At 43.4% G+C, this 20,593-nt stretch overlaps 1 protein-coding gene across 1 annotated transcript; it reads right to left on the bottom strand.

The window, feature by feature from the left end:
* Positions 1-2,160: 2,160 nt before the first annotated feature.
* On the bottom strand, positions 2,161-18,021 carry LOC147894723 (uncharacterized). Its single transcript, XM_087385426.1, has 4 exons — positions 17,830-18,021; positions 17,586-17,748; positions 16,943-17,253; positions 2,161-2,224 (listed from the first exon to the last, which is right to left on the bottom strand). Exons 1-4 carry the CDS (start codon positions 17,958-17,960, stop codon positions 2,185-2,187), a joined length of 645 nt encoding a protein of 214 aa, XP_087241552.1. The 5' UTR covers positions 17,961-18,021; the 3' UTR covers positions 2,161-2,184.
* Between the last annotated feature and the right edge of the window lie 2,572 nt (positions 18,022-20,593).

Genomic DNA, 20,593 nt, shown 5'->3' with positions numbered 1-20,593 from the left:
CACATTACGATGCTGGAAGCATTAGCGAAAGGCAATAAATGGAAAATGGTTCCACAAGTCCACATTTCCACTAACCCTAGCATACGCTATCTCGGGACACAAATCCCAAGGCGCAACCATATCCAACAAAGCGCTGCTCATATTTCGAGGAGTGTTTGCCCCTGGCCTAGCATACGTGATGTTGTCCAGAGTGACTGAGAGAACAAGGCTGCGCATACTACATTGCCCACATCCAGACATATTCAGACCAATTCCACGAGAGTTCTCACAGCCGACAACACAACCACGTGCATAAAGGTATTCACTACCAGAGATTGAAAAAGGCAGAAGCAAGTCATGAATATGTTACGTCAAACATGCGTGCAAGGAAAATGGTTTTAATATCTTGTCTGTTGTCGAGAACAGGTGCAAAGAATCAGAAAGCTCGGGACATTGCAACATAAGACATGGACGCAGACAAGGTAAATTCCACCAGCATGAAAGAATCTTTTTTTCTTGAAGATTTAAAAAGACGGCTCATTTGTGCCTGCAAGCAGCTATTTGAGCTATACAAAAGCAACGCGAAGGCAACAAAACCTCCACCAGCAAAGAGGAGGTTCTTCCTAACCACAAAGCAATTCCGGCTAGCAAACAATGCAGGAGAACGTCCGGGAGCTTACATCAACGGCTTTAACACGTATGCGGAACTACGCGACTTCATTGACAACTGCAATAGGCGTTTGCCAGCTAAAAGAGAGCCGGGAGGCTTGAGATTCGCAAATGGTACGTAATGCTTCCGAAAATTAAAAAAAACCGCAACAATTGAGAAAAAGAATTAACGAGTTGCAAGAACAACAAACTCATCATGGATTGCACTTCTCCTGCAGGACTCCTCAAAGAGATCCTTGTCGAGCTTGACATTGAGTTCGATGAGACCGATAGGATTATGGAAAGTTTGGAGGGACAGAAGCTACTAGACACGAAGACGAAAGGGATCACAGCGTATGCGTGCGAGCTGCTGCATTACGGGTACAACGTATCCTTGGAGTTGCTGATGGACACGACGCGCGATCAAGGAACAGCTATACTCGAACAATTCATGGAACAATTTGGAGGGACGCACGACGCGACGCACCCGGTGACGACAATGGAGAAGCTTACGTATATTTTCGACAGGGACTTATACGAGGAGCGCTTCGGTATTGGAAACGATCCTTTCACGCCAACAGAGAAAAACCAGGGCAAGTAAATAAATGCATTCTATTATGGACCTCAAACAAAAAAAAAGACCGAAAACATCGATGACTAACGTAATTGTCAATGTTTACGCAGGTACGACATTGAAAGACGCGAGCCTCGAGATGAAGGAGGAGCCTCCACTGAAGCGCCCGCGCAAGGGAATCGCGCGAGCCTCGTCGTCTACTGCATCACGTGCAAGCCCAACAACAGAAAATACATAGGGAGCACGACGGACCTGCCACGGAGGATCAAACAGCACAATAAAAAACCACCGGCGAAAATGAAAGAGGACTTGCAGCGTTACAAGCCCTTCGAAGAAAATTTCAAAATCAAAGTTTTGGAAACAACAGACACTGTAGACAAAGCACGAACTTTAGAGCAGTACTACATAAGGAGCCACAACACAGTAGGTCCATTAGGTTACAACACGCTCGAGGGCCATCCGGCTAGAGCGCGGAAGTACTATTTTCTAAAGCGTAGGAACATAATTTGACCCAAAAAATAAACATTTGTGCCTTCGAAAAAAGGGATCCAATGAAGTTGCAAATGGTGCTGGAACTTTTGTCGTACATGCAATGCAGCTTTGGGTTTGGATTATTCCTGTCACAGTTGCATGCTTCTGTCTCAATTTGGTTATGATTTATTATTTATACATTTCTGAAATACATCTCCCCGTCGTTCGCTCGAAGTGGAATGACAATAGATTTGCTTACAGTGCAAAGAATAGGAATTTGTCTTCCTCCGAAAAAAAGAAAAACTACGTTTTACTGTCGACATGAACAACATCAAGCGCAAGCAGGACTGGATGATAACGAAATCTCTAGAAAAGGTTGCATGCAATTGAACATCAATCTTCTGCATCATTTCTGACAACGTGACTCATGTGAACCTCAACAAGATAGCAAACGAGAGAAGTATTCATCAAGAGCCCAGCTGGCCAAGCAATCTAGTTCCTTACTGGAGCTTTTACTTTTCAATGAATTGCTTCTTCATGAAGTTTGCATCCCTGTCAGCAGACAATAATTATCATGGCTTCAAAAACGGACCATAAATACAGAAGTTCACAGCTTTCTGGCATATTCAATAGCTTTATACTTTTGCACTGATGCAGACATGCCTGTAGTTTAAATAAAGTGCAAGGCGTGCTTCGGATCCTAAGGATAATAGATATGGCCAGACACCTCAAACAAAACAATTGAAGAAGGGGACAGAGAACGTAGTAACATGTAGAGAGGAGATTAATAGGGATGGGAAAGAGTTCTGTACGAGGATGAGGAGCCCTAAACAGGGGAGAAGGATTTAGCCTCATGCAAGGTCGGGTCACAGGGGAGGAGATGAGGGGGTAACAGGGATGCCAATGGGGGGTTGGAGAGAGGTGTCAAGTACATTGGAAAGCCTTTAACAACAGATTTTATATCATATAGAGTTGTTGCTGGCACAAAGAACTGACTCACATTGCATTGTACTTATATAAGCAATCCACATGTTTCCATCAACCTTGATCAGCAGGAGATGCTGCGATCATGTTCTGCAGATTTAAATTCATTACAGTAATGACAAAAATTATTATATACCTAGCTTTAATTTGACTGTTCCATTGCAGCACTTCTTCTCATGTATTTCTGCAACATGCAGCCACTTCATCACATCTGTCTCAGCATACCAGCATCCCCTCTTCTTCAGGCACTTGAGTAATGGTCTATTTTTGCTGTGCTAATTTTAGAAGTTTGCAACTTGTAATTCAGATTCTACCTTAAAGCCTTTACTGCTGACATAATTACAAACGTACAACTTCTGATTGCCCTCCCGCATATCCCTTCATTCAGTTCTCTATACATATACATTCATGTCTATTGCTGAATTGTCTCTTAAAACAAACACACCACCTTTGTATCCTCTCTGTTTTTACACTCTTATCCCCAGCTAACCTATTTCTTTATTAGATATTGTGGACTGGTAAGCTTGTTTACAAATTACCTCTGCAGATAAATGTAGAAGAGATTCTCATTGAGTGGATTGAACCCCCAACTCTCCCACATGAACTGGTAAAGTTCTTGATGTAAAGGAAAAACAAACTCATGATACAGTAATTCAAGAGTATTTAATCAAGTGGAAGGATGGATCAACAGAAAATGTTGTGCCACCTATAATACAGTGTCGATGCCCCCCCTTGGAAGTGCCTTACAAAAGAAGAGTGGGACCTTAGAGCAGGGGACAATGTTAGGGAAAAAGACTAGAAGGTGATATGGTTCATGCCCTAACCATGGCACAATTCACAAGAGGGCATGAGGCCTAGGTCTTCAACTTTAAAGTGAGGACCCCTAGAATGACTTAAACCTTTAGTATGGGATAAGGCCCAAACCCATGGTTAATAAACTTTACTATTGGGCTAGGTAGGATGTGAGTTGTCTGCCATCTGTGGGTCTTACTACCACAGCAGTGCCAGCATTTTCTGACCATGCTGTTGCCCTACGCTACCTGCCTGCTACTGTACGGTGCGCGCGCGCACACATTTTTTGGGGTTAAATCCAAGAAAAGGGACAGCCAGTTACAAGCATCAAAAGATATCATTATATGACAAGAAGGTAGGATAACCTGTATCCCACGCATGTAGACAATCATAAAGAGATTGCCTTAAAGATGCCGAAAGAACTGATATTTAGGCAAAGAGGAATCACCATAGACTCAATGGTTACGGTCCTTCCATGGAGTCCATACGGCCCAATAACGAACCCAATAAAAAAGTAGATTGTATCCTTGCCTTACTGGGATGAAAACCAAAGAGCCAAAATCACTTGTCAAAACGAGCACTAGGGAAACAAGCCTGCAGCCTTTGGAATAGCAAGAGCAAGAAATCATAAGATTCTGGGCATTGCCAAAAGATATGGGGCATAGACTCCCATGACGACAGACATCGTTGACAAGTAGCATGGTGACATCGAGTCAAAAGCAGTCCGAATGGAGAACTCCAAGTAAAACTCGCCACAAGAAGAATTTTTGCCGAAGCGGAAGTTTGGAAGCCCAAATGTGCTGCAATCTTTGGCACCGCCATCGAGAGGAGTGTGTCATAGACCAGTGCCAAAAGATATGGGGCATAGACTCCCATGAGGACGGACATTGTCGACAAGTAGCACGGTCAATGTGACATCGAATCAAAAGCAGTCTGAATGGGAGAACTCCAAGCAAAGCTCGCCACAAGAAGAATTTCTGCCGAAGAGAGTTTGGAAGCCCAAATGTACTCCAATCTTCGGCGCCACCATCAAGAGAAGCGTGCCATACACCAGATGCAATTGGCATGGATAGTAACCCAAGGGGAGGCATTAAGACCTTATATAAAGATGCAACTGTGGTTTCAGCTAATGGTACGCCCATGCTGCCCATGGATGGGTGCTTAGTGCATGGCAAACACAATCATCTGGTTGAAGAACCCAGTCTTTGAAACGGTCACAAATCTCAAGACAAGATACTGGCTGAAAATCATGAAACATCTGTGACAGTAAATACCATACAGGCTTATAATGCTATCCCAAAGCACACTGTTTGGCAGCTGCATGGAAAGAGATGACCATACCTCCTAACAAAGCATCCCGAGCTTGGGATCAGTATCGAAACCTTCGTCAGAGAAATTTATCAGTGGCAAAATACACTGATAAGTTCAGAGAAAGTGTAATGAAGGTTAATGAACCTCTACCTCAGTCAATCCAAGTAAAAGATTTTATCTTTGGATTGAATGATCAAATCAAGATGGAAGTTCGGGCTAAGTATGCGAACACGCTAGATGAAGCAATTGCCATAGCCCTGAACTATGAGGATGCAAAAGGGAACAGACCAAGTGGGTTTGTGCAAGTTGGGACTCAGTATGGGTACCCGAAGAAAACTGGGTTTAAGAAGAAATGGATTAGCAAAGGGAGTGCCTCACAGCCTAGTGGTCAAGCCAAGCAAGCAAAACCAATTGAGACTCCTAAATCAAGTACCACCATTGGAATGAAAAGAAAAGTAATACCAATGGCAGCCCGAGCTTGGTCGAAGTCTTCTTTGAACCCAGAGCAAAGGGAAAAAGCGAGGAGAGAAGGCTTGTGTTTTGGTTGCCTTCAGCCTCATTAGTGGAAAGATTGTCCATGAAACAAAGATCGTCGGATGGTTGAGATGGTGGTCTCAGAATGCGACGTGGAAATGGAGGGAAGTCCCAGAGCAGAACAGATACAGATACAGATTCAGCTGGCGGGATCTTCTCAAAGGTCAGTACCTTTTTTGTTATGTGTGTCTATTGCTAAGTTAGTAACTAGTGCATCTGATAATATCTTGTCAAAGCCCGCAACAACGGGGTATACAGCCTTTAATGATACGGAGTTAATTAAGATGAAAGGACAAGTAGCTAATCATGAGGTCATTGTGTTGTTTGACTCAGCGTCAACGCACAATGTAATTAACTCCAAGCTTGTAAAGAGGCTGAAACTAAAGACTAGCCTATCTGACTATGCATATATAGTCAGGATGGCAGATGGAAGTTCAACTGAAGTATGGACCAAAGGGTTACCCAGTTGGAGCTTCGAATTCAAGACTATGCTGAGAAGCTTGATTTTGAAATGACTAAGCTTGCTCATGCAGACATAGCCTTGGGTAAGGCTTGGCATTCTAGGAAGAATCTAGCCATAGATTGAAAAAAGCACATTTATCAATTCAAGATGAATGATGTGCTGTATGTCTTACGAGGTGAAAAGGATATACATCAAGGACCGTTGGTTTCCATGATGGAAATTCGAAAAGCTCAAGAAGAGTTTTTGTTTCTTTGTACAGCATCGGTAGAGCCGATTGATGATTCTTCGGCTAGCATTGATGTTGCTCAAAATGGAGAGATGGCCAAGCTGGCTGATTAAATAGCAGAGGAGTTCTCTGATTGTTTTAGGGATGAGCTACCTTATGGGTTACTTCCAGAGCGGAACGTTCAGCATAAGATTGAACTAATCCCGGGGGCAAAACCTGTAAATAGACCTCCCTATAGGTTGAGTTTTACCGAAGAAGTGGAGGTACGAAGACAACTGGAAGAATACCTCAAGTTGGGGCAGATTCAACCAAGTTTCTCACCATTTGCTTCGCCAGTGATATTAAAGAAGAAGAAAGATGATACTTCTCGCCTCTGTATAGATTACAGAGCATTGAATAATATCACTATTAAGCACAGATATCCGATGGCTTGGATCGATGATTTGCTAGATGCATTACATGGGGCCATAATTTTCAATAAGATAGATCTTAAATGTGGATACCATCAGATCCGTATTAGAGCCGAGGATGTGCATAAAACCGCTTTTAGAAGCAGGTTTGGACATTATGAGTTTTTGGTAATGCCCTTTGGACTTACCAATGCTCCAGCTACATTCATCATGCTTATGAACGATTTACTATGCCCGTATATCAGAAAGTTTGTAGTACACTTTATTGACGATATTCTGGTATTCAGTAAAAGTATTGCTGAGCATCATGAACACTTAAGAATAGTGTTCAGTACTTTGAGGAAAGCCAGTCTTTATTATGTAAATAAAAAGAAAACTATACTGTGTATGGTAAGACTTGAATATTTAGGATTCATAATTACTCCTGAGGGGTAAGAAATGGATCCAAAGAAAGTGGCTGCAATACTGACTTGGCCAATCCCTCGGAGTCTGACCGCTTTGCGATCATTCTTGGGATTTGTCCAATTTTATCGAAGGCATATCAAAGGATATTCCGAAATAGTATCGCCATTGATTGATCTGACCTCAGATAAAGTACCTTTTATATGGGGATAGAATCAATAGGAAAGTTTTAACACCATAAAACAAGCTGTGGTCTCAGGACCGGTGTTAAAAATAGTTGATCCCCAGAAACCGTTTTTCCTTGAAACCGATGGAAGTGGCATTGCGGTAGGAGCAGTTCTCCTCCAAGAGGGAAGGCCAGTAGCCTTTGAAAGCAAGAAGCTTTCTCCCTCTCAACAAAATTGGCCAACTCATGAATTAGAGTTGTATGCTGTTGTCCATGCTCTGAAAACATGGAGACATTATTTGTATGGGTCAGAGTTTTATGTTAATGTTGATCACGATACTCTGAAACATTTTTGTAAACAACCTGACTTGAGAGGCCACCAAGCTAGGTGGGCAGAACTCATGTAGGAGTTTAACTTGACGATTCAGTACCGAAGAGGGAACGATAATAAAGTTGCTAATGCGTTGTCACGCATTATGCATAATATGAGTTTCACAGTATTAAAGAGTGCTCTAATGACCGATATTAGAGAAACTCAAAAGGTGGACGAGTTCTCGTCCAGAGCCTTTGGCCTAAGGCTCATGTATTCAAACCCGGGGAAAAGGATGACCTGGCATCCAGAAAAGGCCAAACTTATGCAAGATATGCCATAAGGGATGGTATGCTAAAAAGAAATGGCAAGGTAGTAGTACCTAATCAGAATGATCTCAGGCAGAGAGTCATTCAACAACACCATGATAGCCCATGTGCGGGACATCCAGGAGTCGAGAAGACATATGATCTTGTGAGACGAGATTTCTTTTGGCCAAAGATGAAAAAGCATATTCATGAATATGTGACACGTTGTTTTTTGTGTCAGGTAAGTAAGGCAGAGCGGGTGAAGCCACCCGGACTTTTATAGCCCTTGGAGATACCACTGGGTAGGTGGGAGAGCATTTCCATGGACTTTATTGTAGGTCTTCCTACGACACAAGGTGGATATGATTCTATCCTTGTGGTGGTTGATCATCTTACCAAGATGGCTCACTTCATTCCAACTAGAGAGTTTGTTAGTACCCCGCAAGTGGCGGATTTGTTTATTAGACATATATTTCGTTTGCATGGATTACCCAAATCCATAGTGTCAAACAGAGATGTCAAATTTACCGGTCATTTTTGGACTGTGGTGTTTGAGACGCTAAGGACTGAGTTGGGAATGAGTAGTGGGGATCATCCAGAAACGGATGGTCAGACGGAAAGAATCAACCAAATTTTAGAGGATATGCTTAGAGTGTATGTGTCATTGAGGCAATATACATGGGACAAGTGGTTGCCATTGTTGTAATTTGCCTACAATGATAGAAAACATTCCTCTACAGGGTTCAGTCCGTTTGAGCTGAACTATGGTTATAGACCAGCGAATCCAACTATAGTTGGAATACCTTAGAAAGTGCCTAGTGCTGTGAATTTTGTGTTTCAGATGCGGGAGATGCTAGCACTTGCGAGAGCTAACATCTGCCAAGCTATGGATAGAGCTAAGGCGTATGCGGATGAAAACCGATCCGCTAGAGAATTTAAGGAAGGAGAAAAAGTTTTTCTCAGAGTTCCTTCGCACTCTAAGTCTTTGATTGCAGGAGAGTGTGCTAAGTTATCACCTCGATATTGTGGGCCATGGTTAATTCTAAAAAGAATAGGCAAGGTAGCCTATAAATTAGAATTGCCACAGGGTTGTAAGGTGCACCCAGTGTTTCATGTTTCTCGTTTAAAGAAATTTTTGCATACAGGCGACTCACTAATCGAAGGTGTTGTTTTGTTTCAGGAGATAGAGGATAATGAAAGATGCAAACCAACAAGAATCTTGGACCAAGGAACAATGCAAGTATGCAATTGGAAGATACCCATGGTGTTGGTTGCATGGCATGGTCTACCTCTATCAGAAGCTACTTGGGAATCCGTATACCAGTTACGGAAAGTGTTCCCAGACTTTATCATCGAGGACACTGATGCCTGAAGAGGGAAGGAATGTTACGCTCAAGTCGAGGTAACATGACCTCGGAAGGGTCAGTTGACATTTTCCTTTAAAGAATCAATGTTTGTATTATATTTGTTTGGGCTTCATGTAAATGATAAAAAAGGAATAAAGGTCAAGGTCCTTGGTGAGGGTGACATGGCACTAGACTAGGTGGATCTAAGGCTAAGGGACCTAAATGCATGAAATGTGCCTAGGGGCAAATGGTTTCAATGATATCCCAAGAGAGGGGTAAATGATGCATTAAGGAGGGACCCTAGAATGAAGACATGTGGCATACTAGATCCATCTAGGGAATTTTGGGGCTTGGTGGAGATTGAGTAAGCAAGAGCTTGAACGAAAATTTTAAGAAAAAAAGCTTACGACCACTGAGATCGGCTGGGAGGATAATCGATGTGTCAGTGCCGAAAAAAAGCTTACGACCACTGAGATCGGCTCGGAGGATAATCGATGTGTCAGTGCCCGTGATTCGACGTAACAAGCTAGGAGCAACAAACTGGTTTTTGCATATCAGGTGCTTGATGGAGTATTCAATAAATGTTCTCAAACTGAGGTGGAGTCATCCATTGACCTTAAGAAGGTTGTATGCTCTCTTCATACTACACTCTAGAATTTTGATTTTGAGTTCAAGTCTATAATCAAGTTGAATTCTTACATAAGTCTATTGTTGAGAATCATGTGGATGAATGATGACAAAGGAGCAAGTACGAACAAATTTAATAACTACTTTGCCTCTAATACTCTCCCAATCATAGTTACCAGCCGAAACGGAAACGAAAGAAACGGAAACGGAAGAAACGGAGTTTCCGGACCCGCCGAAACGGAAACGGAAGAAACGGCAATATGATACAATTTATGTATAAAATTTTATTTTTTATACATAATATAATTATCAATAGAGTGCAATTTGCAAATCATACATAATACAATTATCTATACTTGAAGCTTCAGCCTTCAAGCATCAATGCATCATTCATACTTCTTGGAGCCACTGCCTCCTTTATAACTATCTAGGAGGGAGACATGGACCCAATAAGCATCTCTCGGCATTGAGGAGGATGGAGAGGTGAGAAGGAGGATGGAGAGGTCACAAGTGAGAAAGTATGGAGAGGTAGAAGGAGGATGGAGAGCTCAGAGGTAAAAGAGGATGGAGAGGTGGAAGGAGCCTGGAGGATCAGAGGTAGAAGTGAAGGAGGATGGAGAGGTTACAGGTAAGATTAAAGAGAGAATGGAGAGAAGAAGGATGGAGGGATGGAGAGCAGGCTGTCAAGCTGCAGCTTTTGCAGGATGGAGAAGATGGAGCAAAGGATGAAGAGGATGGAGAGAGAAGGATGGAGGTCCGAGGAAAACGGGATGGAGAGTCCAAGAGCAAAGGATGGAGGGATGGAGAGAGCTTAGAGAAGGTGGAGAGAGCAGCAAGGATGCACACGAGGAGTGCAATCGGCAGGAGGCGGCGAAAAATGGAGCCAGGCGGCAAAATCACGACTTTTGGGATTTAGGGCAAAAACAGGTTTTACGAAACGCCGTTTCCGTTTCGCCGTTTCCGTTTCCAGCCACGAAACGGCCGTTTCGTGCAACTATGCTCCCAATAATTCCCATGTTTCACTGTTGCCTTCACCAAAAAAGACAAGATGTGCAAATCTTTCTTACCGTATGATTCTAGTTTGAAGATTCTCAGTTTGAAGTAAGAAAAGTGTTGCAGTACATTACCTTAACATCAGGGAAGAAAGGAAAAGTACTTGGATTTCCAAGTCAATCATTCTCCCTCAATAGCCTGGATTTCACCATCTCCCATTTGGGTGCATGCCTTTAGGACCTTATTTTCTGCTTGTAGGCTAATCACTTTATCTTCCAACTCCTTTATCCTCAGGGCATGTTGGCTGGTCTTAATATCTATCATCGGGGTCATTTCTTTCTGCATTTTGCCTATATGAATTCCAGTTGTACTTGCATTTCAGTTTTCCACTTGCTCATCTCCTCTTCCATGGAGGCACACAATCTACGCATGGTCTCTTCATTGTTTTCCCTTGTCGTTTTCTGCAAGTTCTCAATATCTGCATCCTGCATTTTCGAAACTTCTTTCATGATGGTAAGGCATGATTTAATGTGCTGGTCATTGTCTTTCTGATTACTAATCTTCTAAATACTCATCCATATAGAGCTGTACTTTCTCTCCTTCTTCCCTCTGTTTTCTTTCTCACGTGAGTTGTCCATTTGGCCACCTTGAGGTACGTCAAAATTTCTCACATGTTGTGGTAATTTCTTTATGTACCCTGGTATTTCTTCTTGGCAGGTTTTTCACAGCTCCAAGGTCGTTTTGCAGGTCCTTGTGGATTCGGGAGGTACCACCAGGTGAGAATCTTGATTTTTTCGATCTTCTTGTCTGTGGGGTGGCCGTTTATGCAGGTACAGAGGTTGGTACAGCAGCTCTAGGGCTAGGGATAGATGCAGATGTCCTGTAGGGTTACTGCGCAGCCCCATCGGGGAGTCGGGTGGAAGGCATAGCCCAGGTGGGCTTGGTGACCTGCAGCGACCTGCAGTGACTCGTCGCGAAGCAGCAGTAGCCCCTAGAGGGGGCCTAGAACAGCCGCAAAGCAGCAGAAGCCCCTAGGGGGGCCCTGGTACAGCCGAGGCACACAGAACAGCCCCCAAGAGGGGTGGCACACAGGCACAATGCAGGAAAGCCCCTGGGAGATCGCGATAGAGGGAAATCCTGCACAGGGCAGCAAGATGCCGAGAGAGAGAGAGAGAGAGAGAGAGAGAGAGAGAGAGAGAGAGAGAGAGGGGGGGGGCAGCAAGAGAGAGAGAGAGAGAGAGAGAGAGAGAGAGAGAGAGAGAGAGGATTGTATTAAAGTCCTCTTGAGACCCTTTAGGATCTATGGGGCTCCTGATCACTATCAACAAATAATGCTCTTACATAGATAGATAGATAGATATGATTGTATTAAAGTCCTCTTGAGATTCTTCAGGATCTATGGGCCTGCTGATCACTATCAACTAATAATGATCTTTTATATCAACATTCCCCATGAATCCGAATGGGGAGAGTGGCTAAAACAACCAGAAAGAAGAGCGCTTGACACAAGACCATATGCTGCCAGTAAAAAAGAACCATTGAAGCAAATGAACTTACAACAAGTGCTCTAAAAACAGTAATCATTCTCCGGAGACAAACCACACAACGATGCACAACAGTTGCTCTAAAAACAGTGATTACTCTCCGGATCCAAACCACATAACAACGCACCATAAAAGTTCTCATTCTCACATTGCCCAATAATCCAAACCAGCTGCAGCCAAATCCTCGTACACTGTAGATGCAGCAAAACCAAACTAGAAGATCCCCACCCCACACAGGGATGTGCCAAGATTACAAGAAACATCAGACTAAATATGGTCACCCACACGGGGCTAGACCCAACAAAAACTGTGATCGAGATTCGAATCTGAAATGTCTTCCACATCTCCTGCAAACTTGTCGACTCACTCTTCCAAGACTCCATTGGACCACCTTTGATGAGCACTACTCCGTATATTCACGATGAGAAGACCTTCGGTGAAGAAAAAGGATCACGCTTCTAGACCACCATGAGAATTGCCATCTTTGTAGATCCCACTGCAATTAAAATTGGCGACGACAAAGAAGATTATTGAGGAGAGATGGCAGATCTCGGGCAAAAAACGTGGCCCAGAAGTTGAAAAGCACATCGACTCTCTGCATGTATAGCTAGTTGGAAGCTCCGCCTTGCTTTCCTCTCTTTACAAAATTTCAGCCTTCACCCCCTCAAAAGAAAAGGAGGTCTCCTTCCCCACATCTCCAGGCCAAATGTTGCATGTAAGCTAGTACACATCAATTCTCTGCATGTACAGCTAGTTGGAAGCTCCACCTTGCTTTCTCCTCTTTAGAAAATTTCTGCCTTCGCCCCTTCTATAGAAAAGGTTGTCTCCTTCCCCGCAATCTTAGAAACTGTGATCTTCAGGCCAAGTGTTGCATGTAAGCTATGAAGTGTCTCCACTATCTGCAATCTCAAAAGCTGCAAAATCTATTGTCGATGAAGAATCTTCCACGAAATGAGACTTGTCATCTCTGCACAGTTATTCCTTGTAGTAAAATGAATGTCCTTTCCGTAGAACCATCATGAAAGGCTCCAGCATAGGAAACTCCATCGATGCAAAGTCTCAGGACCAAAATTCATCGGAATCTCGTACAAAGTTGTTGAACCAGCGCGCTTTCATGTTCTTCAAAGACCTCTCAAACTCACTCGATGCCTCAGGATTTATGACACAAATCACTCATAGGACCTCACGACAGACTTGCCCTGATACCACTGTTAGAATTCAAGACGAATTTTACTGCATGCACACAAAATACTGTTGCTGCAGTGGTTTGACCTACGTTTGCAACTTAAGCTAGGAAAAGTTTCACATGAAATATAAGAATAGATAGACACTGACTTGTAGTAAGGACCGGGAGGGACGAACTCCAACGACTCTACCAGGTTTCTTGGCCTTACAAGAGGACAAGACAAAACGACTACTACGGACCTTATATGGATCAATTGCTCTAAAACGATGAGAGAGAGAGAGAGCTCTGTGTGCTGAACCTGGTTATAAAGATGCATCAAAACGCTTTAGAACAGCCTCCGCTCTCAAACAATCGAAACCTCTACGATTTGACTGTTCCACTTCACTGCCAATCATCTGCATGCGTTGTTTCATGCAAGCCACGCCATTTCTTCCAATCAAACTGGATCAAATAAGGTTCATCACAACTAAGCCCCTGTATCCCAAAGGCTTCCAAAGGGTCCCCCCATGAAGATTTAGCCAAAGCTCCCGTGGTAGCCAACAGCTTGAGGCTGAATGTGATCAGAGGCGTGCGCAAGTGTGTGGCGTGTGTGTGTGCGCACATTGGCAATTAAGCATCCATTAACCCCTGCTTCTCTGCATAAGATGCCTCCATTATGAAAGAAATTCAAGAAGTCTTGCAAGAAGGTCAGCCACAAAATGCTTCTTATCTGTTAGGAGCAGTAAGTGATATTTTACCTTCTTCAAGAACACATCTAACTTGGAGAAGCATAACAAGAACAGTAGGAGCCCTCTCCTGTTCCTCCTGCATGATAGAGCATATATCCTGGGCTATGGAGAGGGGATGGGCATCTGTTTTGTCCTGTTGTATGCCTCTCTTTTTTGCTACCTCTGCCCATGAGTTGTGCTCTTCAACTTGTTGGTCAAATGCATTACATCTTCCTTGCCATTTTGGGTATTTGCATTCATCTGCTGTTCCATCATGCAAATTCCCCCAAATGTGCTATGCTTTGGGTCATTTTCTGCTGGCATTCATGCATATCTTGTTCATAGTGAGCAACCTATGTCTCATACTGAGCCTGATATGAATCCAGGTTAAGCTGTCCTGTTTCTCTCTCATGGTTGAGCTTGCTGTATTTCCTGACCTTGAGTGGTCACTCTCTTGGGTAGCACGTGAAGGCTTCCTACATGACATCAACCAGGCTGTACGAAGGGTAATCTGTGGATTCTGGATTACGCGCAGGATAGGATTCTCACACCTCTCTCTTCTCATAGCTTTCCATTTCTTTCCAGTTTTATTCTCCACATTCACATCACAATACTACCAAGTAAATACTGGTAGTCCTAACATATTAATTAGTGCATAGGATAGAGGGGTCGAATCAGATACACACATAGCTTGTAGAGTAGCAATGCTTCGAAGGACAATGAAAGAAGGTACTTCTAAGGCACCTGCTTTGAATGCCGAATGTACTATGGGGCTGGTCAGGCTCAAAAAAGCCCCCAAGGGAATTTTGATTACGATGGAAGATACAAAAACTACAACCAAGGGGCACATCACGTCAACAGTTGGTCAGATTGGGAACACAACCTCTATTAGAAACTGGAGATAATTAGCCGAATTACAAAGATTCAAACCTATACCCACTCAGGGCAAATTAGGCTTATCAGTAGAAAATCGTGACCACCATAATCTTGCCGAAAACTTCATAAACTGAGATTTCTTCTATAACATCCTTCAAACATGTTCTAGAAACCATGCTGCAATTCGCCAATTGAGAAAGCTCCAACCATAGAACAGGGTCCAACTCTCAAGAACTTTGCCCAAGCATGAAACAAGAGAATCAAGAAAGAACTGCAAGCAATGCAGGTATAGAATAGGAGATTCGTCCCACAGCAGCAGACGTCAGAACAGCTCCATAACAGTTGCCATGAGTTTCTATGGCTGACTAGCAGGTATACATCAAGGAAACATGTGAATCTGGCACAGAGCACGTGAGATGCAAGCACAGAAAGATAGGGGCAAACTCTGGGCAGGCCGTAAACTCCAGAAATCAGGCCAAAAGCAAATCACAACTTAGCAAGAGGTAGACATGTGCAAATAGGAGGTGGAGCAGAGTGGCAGGTAGAGAATGGCACTGGAAAGTGAATCCCAATCTCCAAGATGCATCACGGATACAAGAGAATCACTGGCAACAGGTGGAACAAGGGAAATCAATATTGGAGCAGCCTGAGAATGACTCACAACCTTGAAAACTTGGTTTTGTTAGTTGGTTTCTGCTTTTTGCCCAGAATTAGCTTACGATATCTTTATTTAGCATTTAACCCTAAATTTAACTCTAACATCCAATATCTTACTTGTTTAACTATCTACTAGTTTATTTTATGAGCTAATTAGCTCAATACGTTTATCTCGTCAAGATCTATGAGTTGGCATGAAGAGTTCTAATGATCTTGTTTCGTGGACCCTCCCATCCTATCCTGTGGACCTGTTTGGGTCTGCCGACTTATCTTTGTATTTCCCGATCATTTGCTGTTAGCCCATACCCTAGGCATCAAGTGTCATGGCATAGCTTGTAGAGACGGTCATGCCATAGCATAGTTTGTCTATGAAGGGACTCAGGTGGGGTGTGGTTAACTTCCCCCCATAGTACCATCAAATCATAAGTTCCCTTTTAGAGTGTACTATCAAATCATAACTTCCCCTCCTAGAGTGTACTATCATACTTACCCCGAAGGTTACTGTCGTATTTTTCCCTGAAGGGTGGTATCAGATTAACCTCAATGAGGTCTTCCCGTATGAACTAGGCTCATTACACAACTTACGAAAATAATAGTATCTAGATATACAAGTAAAATATTGCCATGTTAGTATTGCAATCACATGCTATAAAATATACGATCATACACGGAAGTCAGGCAATCATAAATGAAATACAAATTGACAAAATTTCAAAAAGGATATGAATTCGTCTCTTTGGGAAATAACAGAGAGAGAGAGAGAGAGAGAGAGAGACCAACAATGCCAAGCAGCCAGGAAGGCTGATCGAAGTCGATCTGAGGATCGAACACACACACACACACACACACACACAGAGCGATATTGAACAAGTCTGCTTGCACAGAGAGAGAGAGAGAGAGAGAGAGAGAGAGAGAGAGAGAGAGAGAGATGGGATACGATCAAAATGTGCATGGTGAAATTTCATCCCCAGAGATGACATAAGGGTTTCAAAATCAATAGGGACGGATGTCCTTCAAAATTATTATGAGAATCCTTTTTCCCAGTTTGCGAAATGTTTCAGCATATATTCTGTCCTCTTGAGTGACATTTAGAACTACCCATGAATACTTAACCGGATTGCTGTCATGTCATTAATATAATTATAATTATCCCTGAATCGTCTTCCTAAGCTCAATTACGGTACACAAATTTTGCATTGGATTGTTACCATGGGACAGGCTCCTGTGCAGAGTTGTATAATCTAACTTGGGGATCCATGCCAATAGCATGACAAGAAATGAGGATCAAACATGAATATGATAAGACAGAGGTACACATAAAAGTGCAGACAATCAGTGACACATCAGTCTACACATAGGAATAGTGCAACAGTATATCATGCAACTACTGTGTAAAGCATGAAGCAAACCATTTTTGCATATCCATACCTTTTTCTCTGATCTCGTAACTGAATGATCTCAAGAACTCTATTTTCAAGGCTTTGGTTCTCAATTTGCAATTCCATGATTTCTAATCTCTGTTTCTCGAGAACAGCTTTTTTCTCCTCGACATCCATGAGTGTACTGTGTACCTTATGTTCCATCTCTGTTTTCATCGAGCCATTTTCTCTGATTTGTGTTTCAACAGTTAGTATCTCAGCTAACAGTTCATCTCTTTTTCTCTCTTCCGTCCTAATCTCGGCATCTATCTCCTGTGTGACCTGGTCTGTGTCTTGCAGCTCTTTCAAACGGGTTTCCAGCTGTCCATTGAATTAAACTACAAAAAAGAATTAGGCAAGTCCTCATCCTGAAGTACTAAATTTCTTGCACTCTCGGTATTCTAATGGAACAAACGTAGTCCATGATAAAAGAATGGGTGACGGACTTCTCTCTATTAGTCAGAATGCGAGCATTCGCATTATTCATAATGTGCATCTAATTTCACCTGTCGCAGGATATTTTCAGGAAGCAGATCGAGTGATGTCAAATGAATTCGAAAAAGCAATCAAGCTCCCCAAATACTGAACTAGCACAGTCAGTATGACAACAATTGAAAACCGTCGTAGCTGTTTTTTCCATTGCATGTGACTACCTTTTGGACAAGATTATTGAGATCCTCAACTTCTGTCTTTAGCGTCAGCATATGGTGTTGTATTCTGCACTGGTGCGCGCCCATCGTGATCTTATTTTGCTCATAATATTTCAGCTTTTCTTGTCGCTGGCGTTCAAGATTATCCAAGTCTAATTGTAAATTCCTGAAATGGAGCTGTTAGTGTGAATTTTGGAGTCAAAGAGTGCGTAAGGAAGTCAGGGGCGTCCAATGCCGAGGGACGGACCGTCGTTTGTCGCAGAGTTCGTGAAGCTTCTCGTTATCATTTCGTAAATCTTCTTCTTTCTCCAATATTTTCATGGACAGCTCAGCATCTTTCTGCTTCAACAGCAAGCAGCGTTGCTGAATTTTCACCATTTGTGCACGCTGTTTCGAAAGCAGCAAGTTCTTGTTCTTGTGCAGTTCCTTTTCGGCCTGAAATGCGAGACGAAAAGGCTAAGAACACCGCTGAGCTCGTTCGTTCATAACACTGCGCCTTTATGCGAAGGCACATCCACAAGGCAATGAAAAGCCTTTAAAAGGATGAGAAGTGCGCAAGCCTGCAATCGTTCTAGCAGTCGTTGTCGCGTGTCCTCCATTTCCTGAATCCGCGCCTTAAAGCTTGAGGGCAACGCCATCCTAAGGACCTGAAGATGGAGCTGGGACGTCACAAAACGAACGAGCAATTGACAAATTAAGGCTAGCGATGCAGAGCATGCCAAAATCTGCAAGCTACAGTTAAACTAGAAAAGCTGGAAGCCGAAGCACTTGCAAACGGTTCAGACGGCATGAAAAAAGTAAAACAAAGCATCCGCGCTGAGAGGAAGATTGATTAAAGAAAGATTGTGGTTGCCTGTTTCGAATTGGTGATGCAACACGCTGTGGTGTGAAGCTGAGAATCCCGCAAAGTAGGCGAGCATGCACAGGCTGAGATCTGAGTCCACGAAATCTTTACGAAGCTGCTTGGCGAAATTCCTCGTGTATCTTCAAGCGAAATTCCTACGAAGGCCAACACCCAAGGAAATCGAACCAACACAAACTGGTCTCAGCTATGGGCATGTCTCGTCTAATGTTTGATTAACAAGATGAAAAATTCATATGGCCTTCGCGCGAAGAGTCTATAGGTGACTTATTTGGGCTATTGTGTGTGTCCCTTGTCTATTGTCTAGGCAAGAGAATTTAGGTGGCTGAGTGGTTGGACCAATAGCAGTGGTTTGTACTCGTGATATTGACGTTGGAGTCAACGTAGATTGTTGTTGGTTTGTTGATGGTTTAGTGGGATGGGAGTTCTTGGAGGGCATTTTCGAGAGGAGGTGCATATCGTGTGACGGGCGGTTGTCGTCAATGTTGAAGTCCCCTGCCGCGATGACAAGATTACCGTTAGCAAGTTTTGGTCTTAGTAGTTGAATGTGCACGGTGAGTTCTGTGACATGCGTTCTTGGTGATTTGTATATTGCAACTGTGTGTAGCCTCTCGTATGTTCCATTTTTGAATGCGGCGACTGCGATCTCAGTTCTGGTTGTTGTCTTAGTGAGCAACTGTTGTGTTGTTTTGTATAGAAGTGAAAGGTCATGGCTGTCGAAGTAAGCCCTTGCCTAGCCCTGCCGTCGGAGCTTTGCCTTTTTACCCACATCACATGCCCCTACACCTACCTATATCACGCCGCAATGCTACCCCCGATTCTAATGCTTTCAAGTTTCCTTTCCTCGACCGGAAGCCCAAGATATACTCCACTGAGAGAGTGAATCCTGACCACTCGAAGGAGGATCAACACCGCCAAAGCGTGGCCAACAGCACTATCTGATCCGGTTCCTTGATCTAGTCGACCGAATATGCCACCCTTCAAAATCAAGATACTTATCATCACCATCAGGGTGAATCTCCTGCGGAGATGAGGCCCCAAGCAATCCCCTGGTGGTGTTCCATCTGCAACTTTTGGAACATTGTATTTGAATGCACACAACCTCAATCCGAACACTGCTACCATCATTCCCAAAGTTCTGAACGTATTCAATCTTGCTACAAACCACTCCTTGCATTGGCAGAATAATGTTGCACCGTCGTCGTCCCCTTCTCTTAGCGCTGTCTTCATCATCCGCACTTCCAGAACAATCACCTTCACCTTCCGCTTCGCATCCCTCCCCACCTGCCTTCCCAGCTCTCGATCAACGTGATCTGATAGCTCAATATCTTTTCCCTTTTCACTTGTCTCGGGTTGAGGCTTCCACTGTGCCTCGTGCTCGTTCATGATACTCGCTCCTACGGCAATGGAATTCGACAATGTATCAACACCTTCTTTCTTCAAGACTGACTATCAGTCCCTTTATGGCCCATCAAAATCATTCTTGTCTCTTTTCACTTCGGCCGATGTTCCTCCATCTGCCATCTAGCATTGTCTGAGTGAGTCGATGAGGCTCCTTTCGCATACGGTGGCAGAATTTGCATCAAGGAGTCTTGGTTTTGTGCACACGGGAATAGCTTAGACAAGCATTGAGAAAGCGATGCGAATTGGAAGAACAAAGAAGGCAGATGGAGTGACAGCGGGCGGTTGTGGGCAAGGTATAGAGGGGGTGGAAGAAGCTGGAGGTTTGAAGCGTGGAGGGAAGCCAAGGAAGGGGGCGGGGAGATCCCTTTCCGCAACTGCAACGAAGGATGAAAATGGAGCTGGAGGGGGCCATGGAAGAGGAAGCAACCGGATCTTCCATCTCCTCTCCTTGCAAAGCCTAGCGTCTCTTTGCCCCCCCTTCAATGGAATCCACGAAGAGAGTCCTCCTTTCTAACATGTGGCAGGCTCTTCTCATCCAAGCTGCCATGTGTCCTCCTCGTTCTTTTTGTTGTCCATGGTTAATAGGTTAAAGATTAGTTGTGCTTCTACTTTTGTGAAGAATATATGCGCACTGTTAATATCATTTGTTGGCTTCTTTTAGAATGTTGTGTTCAAGTAGGCGAGGTCATCATCTATTTGTTGTCCAATTCTTAGTCTGCTTAATGTGGCAATGAATTTCGGACCC

Source organism: Dipteris shenzhenensis, chromosome 14 (genome assembly GCF_047967505.1).
Source record: "Dipteris shenzhenensis isolate YYH24624 ecotype China chromosome 14, Dip_SZ_1.0, whole genome shotgun sequence".
NCBI lineage: Eukaryota > Viridiplantae > Streptophyta > Polypodiopsida > Gleicheniales > Dipteridaceae > Dipteris > Dipteris shenzhenensis.
This window is presented reverse-complemented; position numbering and strand designations above follow the sequence as displayed.

Excerpts from the sequence above, each read along its gene's own strand:
- LOC147894723 (XM_087385426.1), bottom strand. The coding sequence starts at position 17,960 with ATGGTGAAAATTCAGCAACGCTGCTTGCTGTTGAAGCAGAAAGATGCT. Across the intron at positions 17,254-17,585 it reads TCAATAATCTTGTCCAAAAG|CTGGAAACCCGTTTGAAAGA; the intron begins GTAGTCACATGC and ends TTCAATGGACAG. Across the intron at positions 2,225-16,942 it reads TTACGAGATCAGAGAAAAAG|GGATGCAAACTTCATGAAGA; the intron begins GTATGGATATGC and ends GTCTGCTGACAG.